The 27,326-nt window shown below is 36.4% G+C and overlaps 1 protein-coding gene across 1 annotated transcript in view; it reads left to right on the top strand.

The window, feature by feature from the left end:
* Window positions 1-27,326, top strand: part of LOC128227783 (extracellular matrix protein 3-like) — an 86,739-nt gene that overhangs the window by 10,458 nt on the left and 48,955 nt on the right. The window contains exon 2 of the mRNA XM_052938632.1: window positions 26,594-26,683. Coding sequence (XP_052794592.1) covers window positions 26,594-26,683 — 90 coding nt within the window. The remainder of the gene's footprint in view (window positions 1-26,593; window positions 26,684-27,326) is intronic.

The following is a 27,326-nucleotide window of genomic DNA, read 5'->3' as shown; positions in this document are numbered from 1 at the left end:
ATAAAAATAGAAATTCGTATATATAATTTATTTGTCTGATATAAGGATTTATTATAGCTATAAAACTCAGGATTATAAGAAGTTTTTTTAAGTTATGTTTAATTGCAATGTTCATGCAAGCTAGAGAAGAAAACATTATTCAGCAATGTACTTATGTATAATTATGTGGCAGGCAAATGCATGGTGAAACTTGGAGCAATTGTGTGTATACAGTGTTCATTTACATGAATTAATTGATATTAGGTTTTAAATGCTGCGCTCATCATTTTAATTACCATCTTTGAAGAAATGCCTTCAAAGGAGACAAACTCATAAATGATGTACAGGGGAAGTCTTCTGCTCCCGATTTCGTATAGATTTCTGTAGATAATTGTGATCATTGATGAGAAGCAGAACTAGATAAATATAATATACATGCAAGTGCTCATTTTAATGTGTACAAGTCCCGAGAATTGATATGTTTAATTATGTGTTGATGCAACAACAGTTACTGTTACTATCAGTATTATGAATTATTATTATTATTATTATTATTATTATTATTTGAATGTTAAAATTATAGCAATATTTTTTCTGACACAAAAAAGTCAATCAGCATGAATTATTTTGGATGTTGATGTAACCTCAGATCAACAATTTTAAAGTTACGTATATGTTCCTGTCAAGAGTTCAAATGTGGTTAAGTTACTCTTGTCGATGGTAACAATAATGAGTGTTTAAGTAGAATTTTTGCACGCTTCGTGCTTCATCAAGAGTCTGCAAATACCAAAATTTGTAAAACCATTTGCGGTTACCTGAGGCTGGTTCAGTCATTTTTAGATCACACTTTAGGTCTTTAAAGGGACTGTGTCACAGATTGGCACCAAAAAAAGTTTTTTTCTGTAATGAATCTCGGGACAATTATCTAAAAGAATGTGTTAAGCTTTGATATCATAATTGTAAAAAAAGTACCAAAATGTAAAAAAAAAATTGTGTCAGAGACCGGGTTCGAACCTGAGCGTCGCCAAAATTGAAGTCCAGCGTCTTACTCACTGAGCTACAAAGGCTTATTCCAATAGGGTGACATAATTAAGCTATACACCTACCTCGGTAATATCACGTGATAACACCGACTAGAGCCAATCACGCATAAGGAATGAATTCTACCTGCTTTTAATGGAAAGATACGAAATAACTGCTAAACTTAAATAAATTGTTAACTATGTGGTACTTCAGTTAGTAAGTTTCAATGCATTGTACACATCGATGCCAAGTTTATGTCAGTTTTCGACAATTTTCTTTTTTTCCCGCTATTTTATCATATGTGAGACAGCCCCTTTAAGTGACTGACAACACCAATGTTAAGGTAACTATCCATTCTGCTGACAAAAAAGAAGCTCTTTTCAAAATTTTATAATGATCTTTTTATGCTGTGCCATGAAGATAAAAGCATGCCAGAAAAAACACACCCCTGACTAGCTGTCCTGTTTTCTTCATTTGGATAGCAAAGGAATGACTTTGTAATTCAAAGTTGTGATAATGTAATGGTGTACACACCCTTTTCTATCTCTTGCCAAAGATAAAGGATATATAGGTAACATCATTTTGATCAGTGGAAACCCCCTGACACTTTCAGGATGGAAAAGCAGCCTGATCAGGTTACCCTTGATTGATTGACCATTTTATCTCCTGCATCATAACTCCTCCAGTGGTTACCTCAGAGATGATGTAGCTCATTAATTATGTAAAATCAGAATGAGGCTTAATTATCAGTTAATGTACAAAACAGTCAGTAATTTCGATCAAAGATTTCATAGAAATATGAAGGAATGACTGTTCTTTAATGGTCAGGATGTAATACCCCAATCACACTAGACCACGAAGACCGCACTACATCCTGGCGATTTTGACAAGGTCAAATTATTAAAAAATGTTTTACTCAAGTTCATACTACCTCCTTATTGCGTCCCTGCCAGGCATTCACAGCGTCTCAAACGTTCCAAATGCGTTCTTACTGTGCTCATCTTTGCATGTGCACCACGTCCAATACGTGTTTAATACGCGTGCACCATGTCCATTCGCTCTTTGTATGTTCTTACTACAAAAAGGAAGATGGCACCACACGCTTACCAAGTGCTTATTAGATCCTCATTACTGGTATGTTCTTTTGACTTGAATTTATTTGTGAATGTGATCGAGATGGTAAAACAGTGTTCTATTTATAACTGGCCTATTTTTCATTGATGTCTGATATAGTGTTGGTTTTAAATTATAGTTGAATCCAGTACATGATCACTTTTCACAACCTGACAGGACGTGGTAAGAACCTGATACAAATGTGTCTCAGATGTGTTAAGCACCGAAAGAACGTATTTACAACCAAATTAGGTCTTCTGCAAGGTGACACGATCATACCATCTTCGTAGTAAAATGTTGGAGAGGTTGTGGTGAGAACCCTGTCAAAGTTGCAAGAACGCAATGACAACCTAAAGACAATGTGATGAGACCGCCATTCAATATTTCCCGTCCAATACCACGCTTGCACTACATCAATCATGTTCCCAGACTTAGGTTTTAGTTATGCCCTCACTACGCCCATGCCGTCTCTAATACGTTTTTATTAAGTTCTTACTACATTCTTACTACGTCCTGATTCGACCACGTTTCCACTACAAAGTCCACTCACGTCTTACACATCCATAAAGACCATACCACGTCCTTATCAGTGTCTATTGTGTTCCTTCTACGTTGAACATGTTCTGACTGTGTCCTTCGAGATTTTTGAGGCCGTAGTGGGAACATGGCCTAGTGTGGTGTGGGCATTAAGGAAACACCACTTCAGATGTTGTTATAATTTCAGTGAACCTTACCTAATATATCATTATTTATTTCCATTCCTGAAGTGAATTCAAAGTCTTAAAATTAGTCTTAAAAGTGAACATATTTAAGTTTATGAATATTTTTAACAAATATTTTAAATTTTCTGTTTTTTCATTGAATCTATTCATATTGTAACTTGCAAGCCAAATAAACAAACACCAGATAGCCGAGCTTTCTGGCATAATGAAACAAACACCAACAGATCCCTTCAGGGAAAAGCATGCTAGACCCTGAAGGGGTCCACTGGTCTTTATATACACTAACTTCTCTATTCTCACATAGCCCGGGATTTGCTAATTTGCATATTACCAACCAAGTTTACATCCGGTATGAACGTACTTCCGTTTTATACGGAATATTATTATGAACGCCCCTCCGCCACTGTAGACCTCTGCCACCTACAGGGGACCATAAAAATACACTTCAACCATCAGGAAAGCAGAGCTTTAAAGACTGTTGAAGTTCCAACTTACTATGCCTCACAGGATTGCTGAGCTTTTTAGCAAGTGCATAGAAGTTGAGACTATAAATGCACATCGCCGCATACAGCGGACCGTTACATTACTTTCCCCTCCGAGAAGACTCGTCCCGAGTCTAAGTCTGGGAATCTTATGGGTAAGGCAACTCCGTTCCGGCATTTGTCATCAACCCACCGCTGCCACCATTTGTAAAGTGCTACTTCAAATAAACACCAGATAGCCTAGCTTTCTGGCGTAATGAAACAAACACCAACAGATCCCTTCAGGGAAAAGCATGCTCGACCCTGAAGGGGTCCACTGGTCTTTATATACACTAACTTCTCTATTCTCACATAGCCCGGGATTTGCTAATTTGCATATTTCCAACCAAGTTTACATCCGGTATGAACGTACTTCCGTTTTATATGGAATATTATTATAAACGCCCCTCCGTCGCTGTAGACCTCTGCCGCCTACAGGGGACTGTTACACTTCAACCATCAGGAAAGCAGAGCTTTAAAGATTGTTGAAGTTCCAACTTACTATGCCTCACATGATAGCTGAGCTTTCTAGCAAGCGCATAGAAGTTGAGACTATAAACGCACATCTGCCGCATACAGCGGACCGTTACATTACTTTCCCCTCCGAGAAGACTCGTCCCGAGTCTTAGTCTGGGAATCTTATGGGAAAGGCAACTCCGTTCCGGCATTTGTCATCAACCCACCGCTGCCACCATTTGTAACTTGCGACATTAAATAAACACCAGATAGCCTAGCTTTCTGGCGTAATGAAACAAACACCAACAGATCCCTTCAGGGAAAAGCATGCTCGACCCTGAAGGGGTCCACTGGTCTTTATTTACACTAACTTCTCTATTCTCACATAGCCTGGGATTTGCTAATATGCATATTACCAACCAAGTTTACATCCGGTATGAACGTACTTCCGTTTTATACGGAATATTATTATAAACGCCCCTCCGCCGCTGTAGACCTCTGCCACCTACAGGAGACCTTACACTTCAACCATCAGGAAAGCAGAGCTTTAAAGATTGTTGAAGTTCCAACTTACTAATATTGCCTCACAGGATAGCTGAGCTTTCTAGCAAGTGCATAGAAGTTGAGACTATAAACACACATCCTCCGCATACAGCGGACCGTTACAATATATATCATTTCACGGACCCTTTTCATTCTTTTTTCATATTTTTTTGGTAAAAGCATCATTTCTATTTTTTGAATTCAACAGAAACAAGCATTTTTCACAATCTTATTTAGCAAAATACAATAAATGGTGATAATTGTAAAGATAAATCGCATTAAAAGTCTCAAAAATCATAACACACAACTCATACCAAAACAAAAATAGTATGCTGACAGCTTGATCCTGTTTCAAGGGATATCCAGGGGCTTGATTTTTTAGTTCACCCAAGGTGTGAGCTAGTATTTCCAAGTTGTGCAACAAGTTTGTTAAAATCTGTATGGCTTTTTAACATTTGATCACCCATGAAACAAAGGCTTTGAGATAAAATCTCCACAATCCAGCTAAATTTTAAGGATCAGTTACTGACCCGGTGTTTAAGTGCAGTTTGAAGGACGCAGAACATGGATGTAATTAACTTTTTGTTACAGACTTTTGATGTAGATTCCTTTTGTAATTTTCAAGTGTCTTTTTACTGGAAATGTGCATCATGTAAATGAAGGATGACTTTAAAAGATCATGAAGATGTAGAGAAATTTTCTTAAGATGTTTTTTAAATTACATGAACATGAACATTTACAAGAGAATGTTGATGCATGATCCATCAATTTTGTTGAAAAAACTGTGCATGCCAAAACAGTGCATGCCCCTGCCAATCCACTAGCTGAGCCATGCAGTGTTGGGTTGGGGGCTGCCCCCTCACCCCCTTAAATCCTCCAAGTTTACTTTTTATTTTAAAACCAACACTTCTATTACTAAATCAATTTTGATCAGAGGGAGGGGTGCAAGTCAAAAGGTTACGCGCTTAGGTTACATCCCCTCTAACATCGAATCCTGGATCCGCTCCTAAGGTATCAATGAGGTCTTTAATTGATATTAAAATTAAATGTATAAGTACTGACTTGAGACAAATACTGAGTATTATTATAGTATATTATGTAACCGCATTTCATAATACCCTAAATCTACCACAATTTATTATCTGCACTTCTCTTCTGGATTCTAAGTCATTAGGGACCAAAAATTGATAGTAAATAAACTTTTGAAAATAATATAAACATTAAAGACAGTATCCAATATACAGAATAAATAAATATAATTAGAAGTGTTTTATTGTAATCATCTGAATATATATATATATATAAATATATATAATAACATATTAAATGGAAAAGAAATAAAAATAAGCGTAGCTCTCTAATGGTCTGTGACTTATAAATATTCCAGTTATTTAATGTGATAATGCACCAGTCAATTGTAACCATGGCCTCCGCACTGAGGGGACGAACAGATGGTAAAATCCCCGCCAAATGCCCCCACACTCAAGGGACCCTAGGTAAGGCCCATTCCCCACTATATTTTGCGCGAAGAAAAAACCACCGCCGCATCCACTTGGCACTGCCGGGCCACCTACCTGAAAGGTAAAAACACTGCCCATTTCCCTGGCTATCCCTGGTATACCCCCAAACCTGGGGGGGGGGGGGGGGGGGATACAATTGACTGGTGCATAATTCTTTATAATTACTTGTAACGTAAGGGAAATAATTAAATTGTCTAAATACTAAATACAAATTAAATGTCATAAGAGTATTTATTGAACAGGCCATGAAATTTTAGTAATTAGCACTTAAATTAAGGCAGTCATTTTAAATGTTTCCTTGTATAATATTTAGAATAAGAATAAGGCAGAGGCACAAAAGAGAAGTATGACAAAATAAGAGTGTCGGAAGAAATTGGACGTGATTTAACAGTACTAAATTACATATATATTTCCTTTAAGTCTCAAATTTAAGTTTTTTATGTCTCACTAACTAGAAAGACATCGAAACGTCAGATACAAATTTCTGTAATTGAGCTGAATTCTGCGTCACCAACCATTATCACTTGGGTACCCACTCTGTCATCAATACTCCAAGGATGACTTGGCTTTATATCATAGCTTGACACATTAAGAAAACTACCCCACTGAAATGCAACAAAGGAGTTAAATATACCATATATTATGGGTATTCAATTTCAATGGCTTTCCTGTTGACATGATGGATTATTTTATTTGTTGCTACTGATGCTTGGTAAGGATGAGTAGGTTTGGTCTGAAATGTATTTAGAAGATTGCTTAAGGCCAAGAAAAAATTACATGTTTCTAATGTAACATTTAGTGTAGCTGTAATTAGTATTGGTTAATACTAATGCAATAGAAACTTATCAGGAACATTTAAGCCCTGGAGTAGCCTTTAAAACTATAATTTTATTGAAATGGCACATTGAAATATTGAATTGAACTTTTTTTAGCTCATCATTCTGTTCACAAAGGGCTTAGCATGAGCTCTCGTGATAGGGTGATTTTCAGACGTCTTCTGTCCAAACGTCGTTGTTTACATTTTCCTTCAAACAACTCCTCCTAAACCACTGGGACAATTTCAACTTAACTTTGCAGGAATATTCCTTGGGTGGTCCTCTTTTAGATAAAAGAAGTGGTTCCATGCAGAAACCGCTGGCCCAATTCCAACATAATTTCACGGAAATGCACCTTAAGTGACCCTGTATCAAATTCCTTCACCCCATGTTGATTCATAAAAATTTAAAACACGACTGCCATTGGGCTGGGCTACTTTTCAAAACATGTCTATATAGAAAACTCCGAAAATCTTCTCATCGGAATCTACTGCTGATTTTGAAATTATAAACTCACAGAAATGTTCCTTAGGTGACCCTCTATCAAATTCATTCACCCCATTTTGATTCATAAAAAACATGGCCGCCAGGGGATGGGCTACTTTCCACTTTTATGTCTATATGGAAAACTTAGAAAATCGTCTCTTCAGAAACTTTTTTTATATTTTTTATAATTTTTTATTTGTTTTACAATCATTGAAGATATCAACTTCAAACTTTAAACATCTTCTGAAATAATACTATGTTTCTGGTGGGCTGCAGTCCAGTAATTTTTGTTGTCTGAACAATAACTTTAGAACCATTAGTCCAATCGAGTGATCAATATTAAGGGCCATCTTGGGCCTCTTGTTTTTCATTTTTTGTTTGATTATTAGTATTAGCACATACGTCTTTTCCTTATAAAATGTATATTACTTTTAGTGTTCAGGCTCATGCCTCCCCCTGTTGATGGAAACCCATACAGATTCACATTTAATCATTTAGAAACAGGCTCCTAAGCTAGCTGGCAACCCCAAACCCACTAAGCAGATTTAACAACCGCCAAATTTCTATTTAATAGTAACAAATTAACCACCATATTTCCATTCAGCCATTTAAAGGTTTTATTAAGTGAGAATTTTTAGAAGCTTGCACATTGGCACTGACTAGTATAGATCAGGCACTGACAAGTATAGATCAGGTATTTGATAAACATTTGGCGCCAAACACTAAGAGAGCTCTTATTTGTGTCTTTTATACGATTAGTCAGCACCTGCTGCACACAGCCTGCCAAGTGAATCATTCAGAAGCCAAAAAATAAACACTTACTATTATATATAGTAAATTCTGCTTTTTTTACGGTATGTGGATGACCAGTAAATGAAACAGCAATATTGAATAATCATGGTACACAACAGAGAAGATAAATAATATGTATACAGCATGTTTGATGTTATTGTTATACATTGGTAGTTTACCGACACATTAATGTTCCTGGCAGCTAATTGGCTTGCATGTCTGGTTATGTTTTGGATTCCAGCATCAGGTCATGTCTAACCAAGTGCATGAGAGACCCAAGTGGAAAGATTCTATTAATGCTTTTCTATTAACTATCTTATAACCTTTTGCTGTCACTGGTACAGGGTAGGTACTGAGTTGATCATAATTTGAAGAACATGTTCCTTTTTAGTCTTACATATGCTGATTTTTTTTACGGCCATTCTAGTGTTAAAAAAAATCTAGGGAAACCATGCCACCTGAGTCACAATAGAAGGTCTGGTACATGCCTTCTACTCTGGCCTCTGGCTGTCACCCCTTTATTAAAATGACAACATGTTCTACTGATGTGTTGATGTGCAGGTACTGTTGAGTCAATGTTGGCCCCCTGAACCTTGCTTCATGTCAACTGTCACCGATGCATCTGGCTTGGCTTATCAGTATCATCAAGCAACTGACAGCACACCTGGAATATGGGCAGTAATAGTTGATAAAAATATATTCATCTCGGGCACTATAATGTTACAATCAATGTGTCAGGTTTTCTTGGAAGTTGTTTACATAAAGATATTAACAGTTCCTCTTTTCCATCATTTGGTAATGATCATATAATTGTTTTTCTCCAATCATACTACATTAGCCTTGATTGTCTGAGAGTTGGTGTAACTTCCACATTTTCAGTAAAACTATATGTCATTTTTGTGGAAAAGAGCTTTTAGTGCCTCCTGCATGCTCTCATTATCTGCATACCTCTGCTCATTGCATTGATGCAGATGTTTGAATCAGTGTGCTATAAATTTTCAGAGAGTTTTTTTCTCACAATCTGACTTAAGAAATGAATACAAATTTCCGCAGAACCAAGCTAGAAAAAAAGCTAAATTGACATCATGTTCATAAACCGAAACCTCAGAATCTATTGTGCTGACAAATCAGTTATAGAACTGATTTCCATAATCATGTTAGAGACCTGATGAATCAAGCTTCTTTGACCCGATGCTGGTCGATATTACATGTGCAGCAGATATATTGGCGAAATGACGAAAACCAGCAATGGTGCAATTTGTCTAGGATGGGATAGTTTCATTATATTTGATTGCTGTTTCTATTGATCAATGAACTTTGTGATTCTGCATGTCAAACATATTAATTATCATTTCCTGGCAATTTTGTTGAGCTTATAAATGTGCAATTTGATTCCTCTGAATTGAGGAAGTTAACAAAACCACTGGGTAGTTATTGACCTAAACTGAAACTATTGTTGGAAGTGATCCAGTCACAATAAATGTCCGCTGATGAATCTTTTCCCCTTTATAATGCATTTTCTAAACCCTTGACTGTGATAGTCTTGCCCCTATCAGACTTCCCTGGTAAAACCTCCAACAGTCAAGCTGAGCTGATTTTAAGAGAGGAGCAACGAAGCCACATGTTTGGTTTAAATAAACAATATTTATTTCAATATATAAAACATTACAGAATATATAAACAATTATAAGTTGTGTATAATGCTTGTGGAATGTTTCCATTGACAATGTTTAAGTCAATTAAATGGATAAATTAAGACAGTATAATAAGACCGATGGAGATCATCCAGGATAGGGGAGAGAAGTCAGGGTAAAGGGAAAGGGTGGAAACAGATCATTGCTACTGAGGAGGAATCGAGAGGAATGCTCAAAAATATTTAAATTGAATCAAAGTCTGTTGGTAAGCTGAATGTTATCCTGGTCATGTTTAAAGATGGCAGAGTTAAACTGGTCTGTGGTGCCCTAATAAGTCCAAAAAGGAGGAGTTGAAAAGTAAGAGACATAAAGGCAGATAACTGCATGGTCATTATGTCATATATATAATGGTTGAGCGTACAAGTAAAAAAGAAGTGCTGTGTATATATCCTCTATTTCATCAAACTGTTCATATGGGCAGTTTGATATTTTTTTGTACAAATTAAACTTATACTTTGGCACTATTTGAGCACTTTTTGTCAGTGTTTAAATTATTATGCCCCCCTTCAAAGAAGAGGAGAATATTGCTTTGCACAGGCATGTCGGTATGTCGGTCGGTCGGAGGGTCGGTCCGTCGGTAGACCAAAGCTTGTCCGAGTGATAACTCAACAATTCCTGGACGCAGGTCATCAAACTTGACATGAAGGTTGGGCCTGACCAGTAGATGACCCCTATTGATTTTAGGGCTCATCGGGTCAAAGGTCAAGGTCACAGTGACCTTTAATGGTAAAATAATTTTAAAGCTTGTCCGAGTGATAACTCAACAATGCCTAGACCTATGATCATCAAACTTGATATGGAAGTTGGGCCTGCCATTAGATGACCCCTATTGTTTTTGGGGGTCATCGGGCCAAAGGTCAAGGTCACAGTGACCTTGAATGGTAAAAGGATGTCCGAGTGATAACTCGACAATGCCTGCACCCTTGGCCCTCATTCTTGACTTGGAGGTTGGGCCTGACCAGTAGCTGACCCCTATTGTTTTTGGGGCTCATCGGGTCAAAGATCAAGGTCGTAGTGACATTGAATGGTAAAAGGTTGTCAACAATGCCTGCACCCATGGCCCTCATAATTGACTTGGAGGTTGGGCCTGACCAGTAGATGAACCCTATTGTTTTTGGGGGTCATCGGGCCAAAGGTCAAGGTCACAGTGACCTTGAATGGTAAAAGGTTGTCCGTGTGATAAGTCGACAATGCCTACACCCATGGCCCTCAAACTTGACTTGGAGGTTTGGCCTGACCAGTAGATGACCCCTATTGTTTTTGGGGGTCATCGGGCCAAAGGTCAAGGTCACAGTGACCTTGAATGGTAAAAGGTTGTCTGTGTCATTACTCGACAATGCCTGCACCTATGGCCAGTAAACTTGACTTGGAGTTGGGCCTGACCAGTAGATGACCCCTATTGTTTTGGGGGGTCATTGGGCCAAAGGTCAAGGTCACAGTGACCTTGAATGGTAAAAGGTTGTCTGAGTGAAAACTCAACAATGCCTGCACCCACGGCCATCAAACTTGAATTTGAGGTTGGGCCTGACCAGTAGATGGCCCCTATTGATTTTAGGGGTCATTGGGCCAAAGGTCAAGGTAACAGTGACTTTGAACGATAAAAGGTTGCCCGAGTGATAACTCAACAATGCCTGCGCCCATGGCCCTCAAACTTGACTTGGAGGTTGGGCCTGACCAGTAGATGACCCCTTTTGATTTAAGGGGTCAGAGGTCAAGGTCACAGTGACCTTGAAAGCAAACTCGACAATTCCTGGACCTATGGTCATCAAACTTGACATGAAGGTTGGGCCTGACCAGTAGATGACCCCTCTTGATTTTGGGGGTCATCAGGCCAAGGTCAAGGTCACAGTAACCTTTAACACGAAAAAGTTAACAAATCTTCTCCCAGTGATATCTCAACAATGCCTGAATCTATGATCATCAAACTTGACATATAAGTTGGGCCTGACCAGGAGATGACCCTTATTGATTTTAGGAGTCATTGGGTCAAAGGTCAGGTTCACAGTGACCTTGAATGCGAAAATGTTTCAAGTGATAATTCGACAATGCCTGCACCCATGGCCCTCAAACTTGACTTGGAGTTGTGTCTGACCTGTAGATGACCCCTTATGATTTAAGGGGTCATTGGATCAAAGGTCAAGGTTACAGTGACCTTGAACGAAAAATGCTTGTCTGTGTGATAACTTGTCAATGCCTGCACCCATGGCCCTCAAACTTAACATTTAGATTTTTGGTGACCAGCTGATGAGTACTATGGATTTTGAGGTCATAGAGTCAAAGGTCATGGTCATAACACACTCTTTCTTCAAACTTTGAATGGTCATAATCTTAAAACTGCCTCAACGGCATACAATGTTAGCGACAAATCAGCTGTCATTTCGGTCCATGCATATTTCATTCAATTGTCCATATAATCCTGACAACATGGCGCTCAGGGGGGCATAATGTTTGACAAACATCTCTTGTTCATGTCAATTCTTATCTGCCAATGCATCTGGGTCCACTAAAATCAGATATTGTACAGAGGAATTTTAATGCGAACATTGGTACATGGATGAGACCCAACAGTATACATACATTGAAATACGGACTACCTGACACACTTTTTGGATTTTCAAAGAACTGATTCTCATTTAATGGGACTAAACACCAGATGGTCCCAAAATTGGCAAATACAGTTAATTTTCTCAAAGCAAGCCTAGAATTGTCAATACGAGCTAGTACGAGGCTGAGATTACATCACTTTACATGAATAAAAGAATTTATGAGTTTACCTGTTAATAAATAGTAACCTTGTTTACAGTGCGTATATTTAGCATGTGAAAGTCACATGATTAGTACAGATACATATACCGAAGCTATTTTTAAATTTACTGGTATTTACGTGGTAGACAAACCCCTGGGCATATTTGGAATTGAAGAGATACGCAAATACTGCATGTGTCATAAGCTTATATAATTTGTGTTACATCAGTAAGTGATATTCAATGCGTTTTACACAGTAATAACTATATTTTATGTAATTTTTGAAACCTTTTTTTTTCTTACAATTGTATCATCTGGTGTCTAGTCCCTTTAAGGTCATGAAGTACCTACGCATTAATCATTTTTTGAGCTGTATTAACTGGCCGTTTAATGTGTCCTTGCATGCACCATCTTTTTCTTGTCATGAAATATAATAATAAAAAAGGCTTGCATGCACTTTCTGTTTCATATAGATCTCAATCTGTACAGATTCTAGATTGCTCTTTGACAGAAGTTAGAAAATTAAGGTAACCTTGTAGATGATAAAAGTGTCAAATTTACGGCTCTATTATATCATATTACAAAATTAAGATGTGAGCCATGAAATATTAATGCAAATGAGGGGTAACCTGCTACTTGGGATCTGGATAAGCTTTGGTTTCAGCATGCAATAGTGTAATTAGACTTTGTAGTTACCTAAACTTGACAAATCATCGTGATCTATGACTATCTTTGTTGAGATTTATGGCACTAAATTGGACATATGAAACCATTATTTTGTTGTCAGCTTCTGGGCTAGCTGGTCTTTGAAATATAGTTATATTCTGAGATAATTAATGCTTTATATATATACTTCTGACAGACAGGTAACGGACTTGACATAAATGGAGAAGGTTTAAATGACTGTTTTGTAATGTTGTTTATGTTCGTAATAAAAAAGGCACCATTTAATTATCATTTGAAAGTTTGTTTTATTTTCCACCCTCAAATCCCTCAAAATTGGATGTTTCAAACTTTGAAGCTGATATTTTATACTCCTGATCATTTAAGAAACAACTTTTTTCAAATTTAGATGCTTGGGAATGTTGATAAACATTTAGTTACAAAAAAGTTTAGAGTTGCATAACTTGAGAATGTTTCATCGCAAAATATTTCAGTTTTAAATTTTTTCACTTGATATTTGATATACAAACTGCTAAATGCACAGATATCACATTATATAAGACTGTATAATATTTAAGTTTTGTCTTAAATTTAGGTTTTTAAAATAACCTTGAAAATAATCAACTGCCAGCCAGTGACTTTCACATGTTCATGTTTATGTGATGTGAGTATCAAGGGACATAACCCCGTGTAATTCCAGCCAGGTAGTGACTGTCGCCTGTTTCTGTATCTGTGATGTTAATATCATGAACCTCCTGAAAAACTTCAGTCTGGCAGTTACTGTCTTCTGTTCCTGTATATGGAATGTAAGTATCAAAGGACATAACTCTTGAAATACTTCAGCAAAGCAGTGACTGTCATGTGTTCCTGTATATGTGATGAGGGTGTCAAGGGAAATAACTCCTGAAATACTTTAATTAGGCAGTGATTGTCACATGTTCCTGTATATGTGATGTGAGTGTCAAAGACATTTTGATGTAAGTATCAGGGGACATAGCTCCTGAAATACTTCATCTAGCATCTAGGCAGTGACTGTCACATGTTCTTGTATATGTGATGTGTATATCAAGGGATATTACCCCTGAAATACTCCAACCAGGCAGTGACCCTCGCCTCTTCCTGTATATGTGATGTGTGCATCAAGGGACATAGTCCCTGAAATACTTCAGTCAGGCAGTGTCTGTCGCCTGTTCCTGTGTATGAGATGTGTGTATCAAGGAACATTACCCCTGAAATACTCCAGTCAGGCAGTGACTGTCACCTGTACCAGTATATTTGATGTAAGAATCAAGGAATCTAACCCCTGAAATATTCTAGCCAGGTAGTGACTGTCACCTGTTTCTGTATCTGTGATGTGGGTATCATGGAAGATAACTCCTGGAAAACCCCAGCCAGGTAGTGACTGTCACCTGTTCCTGTACCTGTGATGTGGGTTTCAAGGGACATAACTCATAGTAATTCCAGCCCTGCAGTGACTATAGCCTGTTTCTGTAACTGTGATGTGGGTATCAAGGGACATAACCCCTTAGATATGCCATCCTGCCAGTGACTGCCACATGTTTCTGTGATGTGAGTATCATTGGACATAACCCATGAACTACTCCAGCCAGTCACTGACTGTCACCTGTTTCTGTATTTGTGATGTGGGTATAAAGAGACATAACTCCTAAAATTCTTCAGCCCACCAATGACTGTCACCTATATTATATTCCTGTATCAAGGGACATTACCCCTGAAAAAATATAGCCAGGCAAAGACTGGCACCTGTCCTGTATATGTAATGTGTGTATCAAGGGACATTACCCCTGAAATATTCCAGCCAGACAGTTACTGTCTTCTGTTCCTGTATATGTGATGTTAGTAGCATGGGACATTACCCATGAAATACCCCAGCCAGGCTGTAACGGTCATCTGTTCCTGTATATGTAATGTTAGTAACAAGGGACATTACCCCTGAAATACCCCAGCCAGGCTGTAACGGTCATCTGTTCCTGTATATGTGATGAGGGTGTCAAGGGACATAACCCCTGAAACACTCAAGCCAGGCAGTGACTCACCTGTTCCTGTATATAAGATGAGTGTGTCAAGGGACATAACCCCTGAAATACTCTAGCAAGGCAGTGACAGTCACCTGTTCCTGTATATATGATGTGGGTATCATGGGACATAACCCCTTAAATACACCAGCCAGGCAGTGACAGTCACCTGTTCCTGTGAAGTTGGTATCAAGGGACATAACTTCTGAGATACTGGACCAGCCAGTGACTGTCATCCATTTCTGTTATCAGTGAATAAATGAACGGCTGACAGACACTGCTTTCTAAGTTACTCTTGTTTGTAGACTTTTAATAAACAATATCTATTGCACTATCATTGTGTTATTGTTTTTGTTTTTTCATTTCAAAAAAATCTTGGCGTGAAGCAATCAGTGAAATACAATATTTCCTATAGATTGTTTAATCTCTGTCATCTTTTCCTCTCTGTCTCCCTATGTGTATAAACAACCCTTACTCCTTCTCATCTGTGGTTTGTCAAGAAAAATGTTAAGAAAGTATGTATGTATAATAGATACATATTTCAATATCTAATGACATCTTAAGTGGCTACTTCACTCTCAATTTCAATTAGTAAAATGTGCAGGGAGGTATCTTTACAGTTTGACCCAGCATCACCTCAGTTTACCTAACCTTACAAAGATAACAATGGTGGTCATCTTAACCCAACGACCTTGGGTCATTGCCCATATGATCATATGGTTGTATTCATTCATGTAATTATTTTATTGAGATTGCTTGAATATAGCTTATTGCCTTCTTTGATAGCGCAGTCACTCCTATTGACTCCTAAAAATAAGTCTCCCTAAGTTTATGTCATATTTTTTAACACACTGGCTCAAGACGTTGACCTTCATGATCTTTTGTTATCATGTTGGACTTGTCTAGGAACCTAAATAAGTCCAAAAAACTACTGTATATACTATATGCTGTATACTATTGAAGGAAAAGCATGTTCAATTTCAAATATTTCAAGTAACCATTTGAAGAATGTTTCTTTCTGTAGCTCAATTGCTGTATATTGAGTTGTTCAAAACAATCCTTGAAAGCCTCCAGGCTTTTCTTTCCAGACCAGCATTTTCCTGCCATTTTCATTTCCACTTTCCATTTCCCCTGCTTTGAAAGTGTACACACAATTCTTTTTCAATTAGAAGTCAAAACAGTACCGGGAATTGCAGATCAGACTTCAGCCAAAATAAACAGCCATCGGTTCTTTTATTTCTCTTTGGCAAACAATAATTGGGCTGTTGCATTTTTCAATTTCAATTTGTTCATCTTCTGAGCTAAGGCTATCCTTATTTTATTATTTGATTGCAGAATTTTATATGCTTTCTATGAACCAGAGAACAGCAAAATTTTAGGTTAAGGATCATCAATGTTTGTTGTCCTTACCACCACTCTCGTAAGCTTATTTCATAGCATTCCATGTTTGTCAATACTCCCATCATATGATTTCATATGTGTTTGCTTCCATCTCTGTGGTTATAGCTGTGTTATGCTAGGTTATAGCTGTGATCTGATGCTGGAATCCAAAACATAACCAGACATGTAGGCCAATTAACTGCCATATCCATTGGTGTTCCCAATGTAGTATTTCATCTCAAGGTCATGTCCATCAGTTGTATTTCAAGGTGCTCCTGTCGTAGTATTTTATTTTTCCTGCGATTGTGTATATGACTGCCGAGGCCGTATAAGTGAACAACATACAAAATTGTTTTAACAAAAGGTGTCATACACATGTATAATGTGTACATTATTGTTTATTTAATTTCTTTTCTATTTGTGAGTACTAATTTCACACATTGATTTTTAATGATCAACTTTTTAACATAATAGTGTCGTTGACTGGGGAATCAATCAATCATGCAGAACATAATGTAAAAGGGTTTAAAGAAAGCCACAAGGATCACACTGATGTCTGTCTGATTACTGGCCTGAAATTTCAAGCGCTAACAATATTACAGCAACAGATGAATGAAAGTAAAGCAAAGAAATTATGGAAAGGAATTATCAGGCTATACTTAATTTGCTTTGGAAAAAAAATCCAAACAAATACTCCAGGGGGTGAAAAAAATCATCAAATGGGGGAAGTTCTGTAAGTCTCGCCTTTGCAAACAAACAATTATTTAAGGATGAATCAGCATCATGGCATAATTAAAAAGACATTCATGTAAGATAACTATCAAAATGTAAAATAAAACTGTAATAATCTTAAATCCCAGGTATGAAGAAAAATGTTTTTTGTCTTTTCATGATATTGCCTCCTGTTTAAAAATGGCATAATTTCGCTGTTCAATTTTGAAAACTTTTTGCAATATCTTCAGTAAATTGAAAGTAAATTGAAAATCAAGATAATACTGCATATTTTCTCTTTCATTGAATTGATTGCATCTCCTGGAATGAAGTTGGCTTCCAATCAAAGACAAGTGCATCTTTGCAAACACTGAGGTGCGAATACCTTGGAATCGAGGAGACATTTTAACCATTATCTAGAAATCATCTCATTTTATATGCACCTGACATTTTGTATCCCTTCAATCAAGTTTGAAAAAGAATCGAAATTCCTATTTCACCATAATGATTCTTGCAGACAAAACTAATTGTTAAATTTATTCTTGTAATTTACCAAGACTTACTTGATTGTGTCACATTATTATTCCTCTGTTTGCAAATGAATTTGGCCCATTTTTAAGACACTTGAAGACGATGCTATAAGTATCATTTTCAGAGTCGAAGACCGAGGCCATCAGTATCATTGTCAGAGTTGAAGACCGAGGCCATCAGTATCATTGTCAGAACAAGGCCATCAGTATCATTTTCAGAGTTGAAGACCGAGACCATCAGTATCATTGTCAGACCGAGGCCATCGGTATCATTGTCAGAGTTGAAGACCGAGGCCATCGGTATCATTGTCAGACCGAGGCCATCAGTATCATTGTCAGACCGAGGCCATCAGTATCATTGTCAGAACTGAAGACCGAGGCCATCGGTATCATTGTCAGAGTTGAAGACCGAGGCCATCGGTATCGTTGTCAGACCGAGGCCATCGGTATCATTGTCAGATATGAAGACCGAGGACATCAGTATCATTGTCAGACCGAGGCCATCGGTATCATTGTCAGAATTGAAGACCGAGGCCATCGGTATCATTGTCAGAACTGAAGACTGAGGCCATCAGTATCATTGTCAGAACTGAAGACCGAGGCCATCAGTATCATTGTCAGAACTGAAGACCGAAGCCATCAGTACCATTTTCAGAATTGAAGACGGAGGACATCAGTTTTATTGTCAGAGTTGAAGACCGAGGCCATCTGTATCATTCCCAGACCGAGGCCATTGGTATCATTGTCAGAGTTGAAGACCGAGGCCATCAGAATCATTGTCAGATTTAGGCCATCGGTATCATTGTCAGACCGAGGCCATCAGTATCATCGTCAGAATTGAAGACCTGGGCCATCAGAATAATTGTCAGATTGAGGCCATCGGTATCATTGTCAGACCGAGGCCATCAGTATCATTGTCAGAGTTGAAGACCGAGGCCATCAGAATCATTGTCAGATTTAGGCCATCGGTATCATTGTCAGACCGAGGCCATCAGTATCATTGTCAGAACTGAAGACTGAGGCCATCAGTATCATTGTCAGAAGTGAAAACCGAGGCCATTGGTATCATTGTCAGAGTTGAAGACCGAGGCCATCAGCATCATTGTCAGATTTGAAGACTGAGGCCATCAGTATCATTGTCAGAGTTGAAAACCGAGGCCATCAGTATCATTGTCAAGAACTTTTAAGTGTTATAAACAGAACATGACCACTATTGTCAAGAAAGCATCAACACGTGTGGTTTCAGGGATGATGCTACATTAAGGATGCCTATAGTCTATTTACTTGAACAGGTCAAATCTGAGAGTTCAGCATTTAACCAGCAATGAGATATTTGAATGGGCATCTCATGGTGTGCTAGCTGATAATTTTGATATTGCATAGACAGCACATACATTACAGTTATCAATTATCTGGAACCTGACAAAATGATAAATCGTTGGCACTTCCATTCCCATTGGGTGTTCTGTGGTAAATTTGCTTTGTGTGATGATGATTTGTTAGTATTTCCTAGCAACAAAAAGTAATGATATGTGCTGCATCTGACAATTTCAGGATGATAGAAGTAATACAAAACCTAACTTGGCACCTATAATGTCATATTCAAAGATAATTAATGTACACCAGTCTTGTGTTAATTAGTTTGTATTAAACATGACACTGAATTATACTGCCAATAAAAATATGAGGCTCATAAACACTTTTGAATGAGAATTGTATGGAATTCTGCACAATTGTCTTTCTGTTATGAACAAACTTCTTGAATGGTTTTGTCACAGGTCCTCATGTGTAACAATGGGTTCTTTATGTGTTTTTTTGTTTTCCTGGAATCATCGAAGGAAAAAACAAATGTATGTGGTTCATAAACTAAATAGTTCCATGCTGTTGGACCTTGATTTTTTACTTTAAGAGAATCAGAAAGGACTTCAAGCACAATTGACATGACAATTGGTGGAGAAGCAGAGCATTTGATTATTCATAAAACCGATGGATTTCAATGGATAAACTTTTGTTCAGTAACGGTATACCAATGATAGATGTAATCAGGTTTCATATAAATATTATAGTTTTTGTGTCACAAATTAAACAAATTTATTCCAAGGGATCAACAACTACAAGTGGGAATATGTTTGTTTAATTTGTAGTATTTTGTTATGATGGTAGGTAGATCATATAGGTTGACGGCATGACACAATATTAGGAATTGACTCAGTATTGTAAACCAATAAACAATATACAGTGCAGGAAATACTTTGCTCTGATTGGTCTGTTTAAGCATTGTAACTGTAACAGTAAATATTTTAGTATCATGTCAATTAAATGTCCATTAATATTGCATATATAAATATATAGCAATTGAAATGGTGACCTGGTTCCCAAAGGACTGCCTCAGAGCCGTTGTATTTCTGAAGTCTGTTGTATTAGTATCAATATATTTAAGTGTTTTATAGATCCAGCATTTATTTGCCACTTAATCAAATATATTGCTGATGCAGTTGCTGTATGGTAGTGCAAGTTTCTGTTTGTCATCAAATAAAGGGCCAATCAATGCAGAGTTCTGTCACAGACATGTGGCAGTGATGTAACTTGAAAAAACTTTTCAGCCCCAGTCTTGAATACTTTATGCTATTCATTATGTAATTCAATGCGCAAACGATTTCCAAAAAGTAATAAAGACGCATTGTCAAAATAGTTAAAGGGCTGGAATTTCTTTGTGAGAATAATTCTTGAGAATTTTTAGGGTTCTTTGGTTCGGTAATAATATGGCGGCAAAGAGATTGTTTTAAGTTAATTGTTTCAAGATTTTACCATAGCCAATATGGTTGAATGTGATTGGATGAACTGATCTCATCAAGTTTTGTGCATGACTCCTAACAGAGTGGTTGGAATGTGATTCGACAATAGGTGGGGTTGGGGAAGACTTGAAACTTGAACATATTAAAGTAAATATTTATACAAAAATATAGCCAACTCTTCAACACATAAGATCTGATAGAAATTGTGTGATTTCCCTCTCTCTTGGTGTACAACTTGAGAAAATCTTTTTGATAAAGCAATGATGTTAACATGGGGAAGGGGAAAACATTTTGGAAAGGCCACACCCTTTTAAAAAACAAGTTAAGCTTTAATTCATAAGGTTTTTGAAGAAAGAAAGTTGAGTATTTTCAAAGCCTTGGTGTCGTTGTTGTCGCCGTGCAACAATCTTTAGTCTTGCAGTCTTCCCGAAATTATAAAAATTCTTTGGAAGTTTTTGCCTGTCTGAAAAATAATTTGCCTATCCGAACAAATATGTCATTACATAGTATACATAAAGAGTAAAAAAATGAATGTCAACTGTTTTAATGCTTTCCTTATTTAGTTCACAAAAAAACAACAACATATAAACACATACTACATTGACGCCGACATTAAGGTGCTTTCTGTTTTTCGGTCGTCTGGTAATTCAACCAAGCGTCGCCATTTTGACTGCAGACGAAGTAAATTGAGTGCCGACGATTTTGATTGTACTTTGAAGCAAACCAAGGACCAATCTAAACAGTTGTAACTACCACAAAGGCAAATAATCAGCAAAAGTTTTTATAGACATTTCGCTTTCAAATACCTTTTCCCTATTTAGTCGTCGCAAAATATGTTGGTCATTCAGACCGTCATTTTCGGAAAACCTACCGGACCCATATAAAATTTGCCGGATATGTCCTGCGGACCGGCACGTTTCGTGAAGACTGGTCTTGTCTTTATGTCTAAAACCATCCCAAATAATTGAAATAACATTAACCCAATAATTATTAAATTCAGAGTATTGGACCTTACAATACAAATGCTTTTAGTCTCTTTCATTTACATGTGTACCGGTACCCAATTTTATTTCAATACTCTGAATTTAATAATTGTTGAGTTATCTCCCTGTTTTACTAAAATAACAACAGTAAAAATGAGATTAACTCTGAATTTAATAATTGTTGAGTAATCTCCCTTTTTTACTAAAATAACAACAGTAAAAATGAGCATTGGCATTCCCTCGGTGGTGCTCTTGTCTAGAAAAACATTTGTATTGTAAGGTCCATAACTCTGAATTTAATAATTGTTGAGTTATCTCCCTTTTTTACTAAAGTTACAACAGTAAAAATGAGCATTGGCATTCCCTTGGTGGCGCTCGTCTAGAAAAACATTTGTATTGTAAGGCCCATAACTCTGAATTTAATAAATGTTGAGTTATCTCCCTTTTTTACTAAAATAACAACAGTAAAAATGAGCATTGGCATTCCTCGGTGGGGCTCTTGTCTAGAAAAGCATTTGTATTGTAAGGCCCATAACTCTGAATTTAATAATTGTTGGGTTATCCCCCTTTTTACTTAAATAACAACAGTATATATGAGCATTGGCATTCCCTCAGTGGCGCTCTTGTCTAGAAAAGCATTTGTATTGTAAGGCCCATAACTCTGAATTTAATAATTGTTGGGTTATCCCCCTTTTTTACTTAAATAACAACAATAAAAATGAGCATTAGCATTCCCTTGGTGGCACTCTTGTCTTAAGCTATTTTCAGATATTTTTTCCTTATTAAGATATATGTCAACTGGGAGTAATATCAGCACATACAGATACATATAAAGATTGACATTTGACTCCATATTTTTATTAGTTAAAGTGGTATATTTGAAATTTATTAGACAACTTGTTTCTGGTATATCTCCTTCAGGTACATGTCAAAAGTGCTGGGTCCATGTTTTCTTCTGATAAAATATAAGAATTAGCTTTTGTAAGTGTCATATCATGGAATGTGTTATAAAAATCAAGTTTATGCCACATCAAGATTACAATCTCTGAAAAACTGTGAGTTCTTATCTTTATTAACAAGCCTGTTGTTATCTGTTTTCTGGCAAAAAAAATGCTGCGCATGTCAGTGACAGTATCTGCAGGTGATTTTATTATCTTAATATATTGGTTGTCTGTTTTGTTTTTTGGTGGACATTTTGCCATAATATTTGGGGTATTTGGATCTCAAGGGTTTAAAAGATATTTTCTCATAAACAATTTTTGTTGACTCTTAAGTAGTTCCAGATGTTTAATTGCTTCCAGAAGGTTTTGATTGAAAGGCATGAAAATGTTTGGGACATATATTGAAAGTGAAATGTGCATTATTTATATTTACTCTGTTGAGGTTTTGCCTTTTTATTCCTGTACGTTTGCTATCCATGTATCATCATCAACTTCAAACAAATACCAGACACTTTCATTCCAAGAGTAAAATATAAAATATCTCTAAATCTGAAATGTCCATATACCTTAGAATACAAAAAACAATAATCATGCAGGGCCATAGAAATTATAATGTTGCTGTATATTAGTTCCATTGAGATTAATTAAGCACCATTATAGGGTGCAATAACTTGGCCATAAACTCAAAAAGATTTTAAGATAGTTTCATTAACCTTCAAACACATTGCACCAGTGACCAATATGCAAGTCTAAAGCAGGGACCATAACTTAATTGATGGACCAGCATCTGTCGGATGCTTTTTGTCTGTTTCAGCTTTGGGTGGGTAGAATCATTTAAGTTTAAGTGAAAGTTTCATCATCATCATCATCATCATCATCATCATCATCATCATCATCATCATCATCATCATCATCATCATCATCATCATCACACCACCACCAACAGCAACACAACCAACACTACCACCACTACCACCAGGAGATTATGAAAGCAGCAAAGTGGCATCAACGTTTACACTAATTGTGTAATTACACTGTCACATACAGTGACATAAGTGTTTAATATTTTCCTCTGTCATTAATCATATAATATATTAAATGAATCTCTTTAAACAACAGTAGGCCATAAAATAGGAACATTTAGTCCCAGAAATGGCGTTTAGATATGCATTTCCAGATGTGATTATGGCTTTCCAAGATATTTATGTAACATTTTCTGGGAGCCATGATCCTTCCTTCAGGATCAGTACTGGTACATCAGACATTTCAGGTGATCTTCCCTATTACAATCCTGGGAATTCCGCAATAAATGTTTTATTAGATATAGAACATCACTATACTTTGCACAAGTATTATGCACTTAGATGTAGGATCATCGAAAAGTGCCTAAATTATGAATTTCGTATTAAATCTAAGATTCTTGATATCACATGACACATTCCTTGCCAAACCTGAAGATTTTATTATGGTTTGGTGCTAAACTATTAGGGAGAAATGACGTCAACATCAAGTTAAAAAAAAATACATAATGTTTGTAAAACACTTAAGCAAGGAACATCATGTGATAAATAAGTGGTTTATAAGTTACCATGCCAAGTTTTTGTTATTTTCGTTAACCATCAAACACGCAGTATTATGTTTATAGCTTCAGTCAATAGCTTAATTGTCACATGGTTTCACTTGTGACTAGCAGGGTGCATGCGTTATTGTCTTTTCTGTTTTCATTTTATATAAAAATAGTCCTCACAAAAGTGCTCAAATGGATAGTGTAAAAAAGGCTACCAGAAGAGCGGACTCTGAGCATAACGATCGAAAATTGATTACCGTAACATTGGTGACCAAAGAGATTGAAGGAAATAAGTGAAAACCTTTATTGTTTCAGAAAAAAATATTTATGCGATACATCAATACGGGAGCACCAGTCATGTGACTTGTTTTTGTTTGTATTATCCTAGTATGGTTCCATAGGTTATGATCAAGTAAAAAATTTGCGCAAGAAAGGGCAATTTTGCATGGAACATTATAATTGCTGGGGTATTCAAATCACACAGTCCATCAAATTCCTTCATGTTTTCTGTGTCTGGGCCGTAACTTTGTCATGCAGGGAGGAATTTTAAAATTCCTTTGCATGCATGTGTGTTCAGAAAAAAATATGGTTTGTTGCAGGCAAGACCTATGACCCTACTTAAAAGTTCAAGGTCACACTTTGAGATTTATTGTTATGGAATGATGCAGATATACGTAAGCAGCATAATTGGTGTCCAAGCTGTACCTTTGTCATGCTGGACGGGGATTTTAAAGTGATTGGCGCATGTGTTCAGTTCATAAGGGCAATATATGTTGCGCCAACTTGTGTTCGTTCTCTTAGGTCAAGGTCACACTTATAGGCTAAACTGGGCTGCAATTTTGGCCGCAAAGGATATGACCCGGAAGTTACTGAATGTGTGCATATTCAAAACATGCTGTCCATGCATCCAACTGTCTGTTCGCTTTCCCTCATGGAGAGATTTTTCAAATGCATCTTATTTTAATTGTTCTTTCCAAAAGAAATCAATGTGTTTTTAATTATGTGTCAAGATTTGTTGTGCTTTAAAATCAGCAACAGATGCAGTCATCATGTTCATAACGACCTTCGTAATTAGCTGCATGTTGCAATTATCATAAAAGTGGTTTTAAATGGTTTATAAACATGCTTTGGATTTTATTTATATATAACTTCTTGCAGTTATGCCATTTGTTTTACAGCCATGGATAAATTACCTTAAATAATGCATGCTGTTTATTTTTCATTTAATGATTAAATATATATTTAAGAGAACCTGGTGCAAGCATTAATTAATTAGTAAGGGATGTAATGAATGGCAAAACTGATATATTCAAATATTCAGTATTTTTTTTCGTTCAATTATATTTGATTTCCAAAAATAAATGTTTTTGAAAATGTAGTAAACTATTAATTTTTGTTTTAGTAATAGCCAGGGTCTTTTAACCTGTCTTTGTCAAAGCTGTTTCTGACGAACCCTGTGTTATAGCATTAAGTCTCTGAAATTCCCCATTTTTAGAAAAAATCCCAACATATTTTTAAGCAAATTAAAATCAAAATTGCACGATTGCAATTCCACTAAGTTCTTATATGTAAACAAGACGAAGATATATCAGCAAAGATCTTAACGCAGTTGAATGACGTTATGCTTCAACGGGTGAGTCCCCGAAAAGGGAACCTGATTGATGATATTTATGATATTCTGCATTACATCCAGCCTCACTGCAATTGAATCCTTTACTAAATATTTTTAAACTAAGGAAAAAAACAACAGGAACTATAAGTACTAATAAGTGGATATCAACTCAGCTATTGTACAAAAATACAAAAAATATATCCTAAATTGCTATACTATACAATTAACATTTCAAAGCATGAATGTTATATTGATACATGGAAAACAGTTCAAATAGCAGATAGTGTTCACAATTTACAGGCACATGTCATTCATATCATCATGGTGGTTTGAGCAATATTGCACAGCTTAATTGGCAGACTAGACAGCACTTGGAATGAAGGCCGGTTACTTGAATCCTTATATCTGGCATCAGGTCATTTAAATGTACCGAAAATCATTTAAACTGGTTGGATGTCACTTTTCTAATAGCCGATATTGTAAATTATAGGTTTACTGTTTATATAATACCCAACAGGGCCCCTAATTGACATTTACATAATGACGTGCATGCAGTGTATCATTTTCCCGTTCACACATCTGGCACTATAGGGGCCAATGGTTGTAAAAACAAGAAAAAATGAACTTATCCACAAGAACACAGCTGCAGACAAAAAGCTTTATTATTTTATTTATTCATGCAGGAAATAGAAAAACAACGAATATTCGAATACCGATTTTGACATTCAAATACCAAAATCAAATATTCGAATATGCAAATATTCGTTTGCAATCCAATATTTATTAAATAATAAATTTAATGTAGTTTTGTTGCCTGTAAAATTGTTTGAATGAATAAATATATGTCTATGAAACATTAAGCATTTAAAAAGTTAAAGAAAAACTATACTCCTGATATTGCAAAATTTAGTCATATGAGTTCAAAAGAAACTAAAGCAACTCATTCCTTGTCTTCTATATTTTCAGGGGATATAGATGCATGGCTTATCCAGTACATCCTCTCCCCTGGGGAAAACGCCACCAGTGACAGCTTCTTCTTCAAGGTCACAGATCAAGGTTAGTGGATTATTGATGTGTAAGGTGCTTTATATGGGTTGAATTGTTGAAAAATATGTTTTCAATCTCTTCAGTGTAAGTGTAACTAAGAGATATTTCATTTAGCAAGTACACCTGGGACCCAGTTCAAGAAAATGATGATACAAGCAGTCCACTGCAATAAATATACTAGAAGTACTCAGGCCTAAAAAAAAAAATTGTTTGGTTAGGGTTACATCCTTTTCAAAAATAGGTAGGGTAGGTAGGCTTTTTAATTTTTTTTATTTTTTTTTGTATTAGGCTTTATGTAAGAATGTTATTTTCATCATTGGAGAATGGTGTTAAAGTTATCTCCTGAATAAGCATTTAAGGTTTTGAACTACACATTGAAAAGCAATTAAAAAAAAAAGTTTTTCATTTTTTTTTCAAACTGACTATAAAAACGGTAGGGTCGGCGCCTATTCCGTAGGTAGGGTCGGGTAACCCGAACCAAATGTATTTTTTTTTAGGCCTGACTTGCCTATTCTTGACTAATTAAACATTACGGCCTTGTTCACTTGCATAAGTCATTCTTTTCCTTACTGAGAGTCCAATTCTACTAATTATAATTATACAACATGTGTGGAATACAATCTCAGAGAAGGTGCTTCATTATCCTCTTGCA

This window comes from Mya arenaria, chromosome 3 (assembly GCF_026914265.1).
Source record: "Mya arenaria isolate MELC-2E11 chromosome 3, ASM2691426v1".
NCBI lineage: Eukaryota > Metazoa > Mollusca > Bivalvia > Myida > Myidae > Mya > Mya arenaria.
The sequence above is the reverse complement of the archived record's forward strand: the minus strand, read 5'-3'. Positions and strand labels throughout refer to the sequence as shown.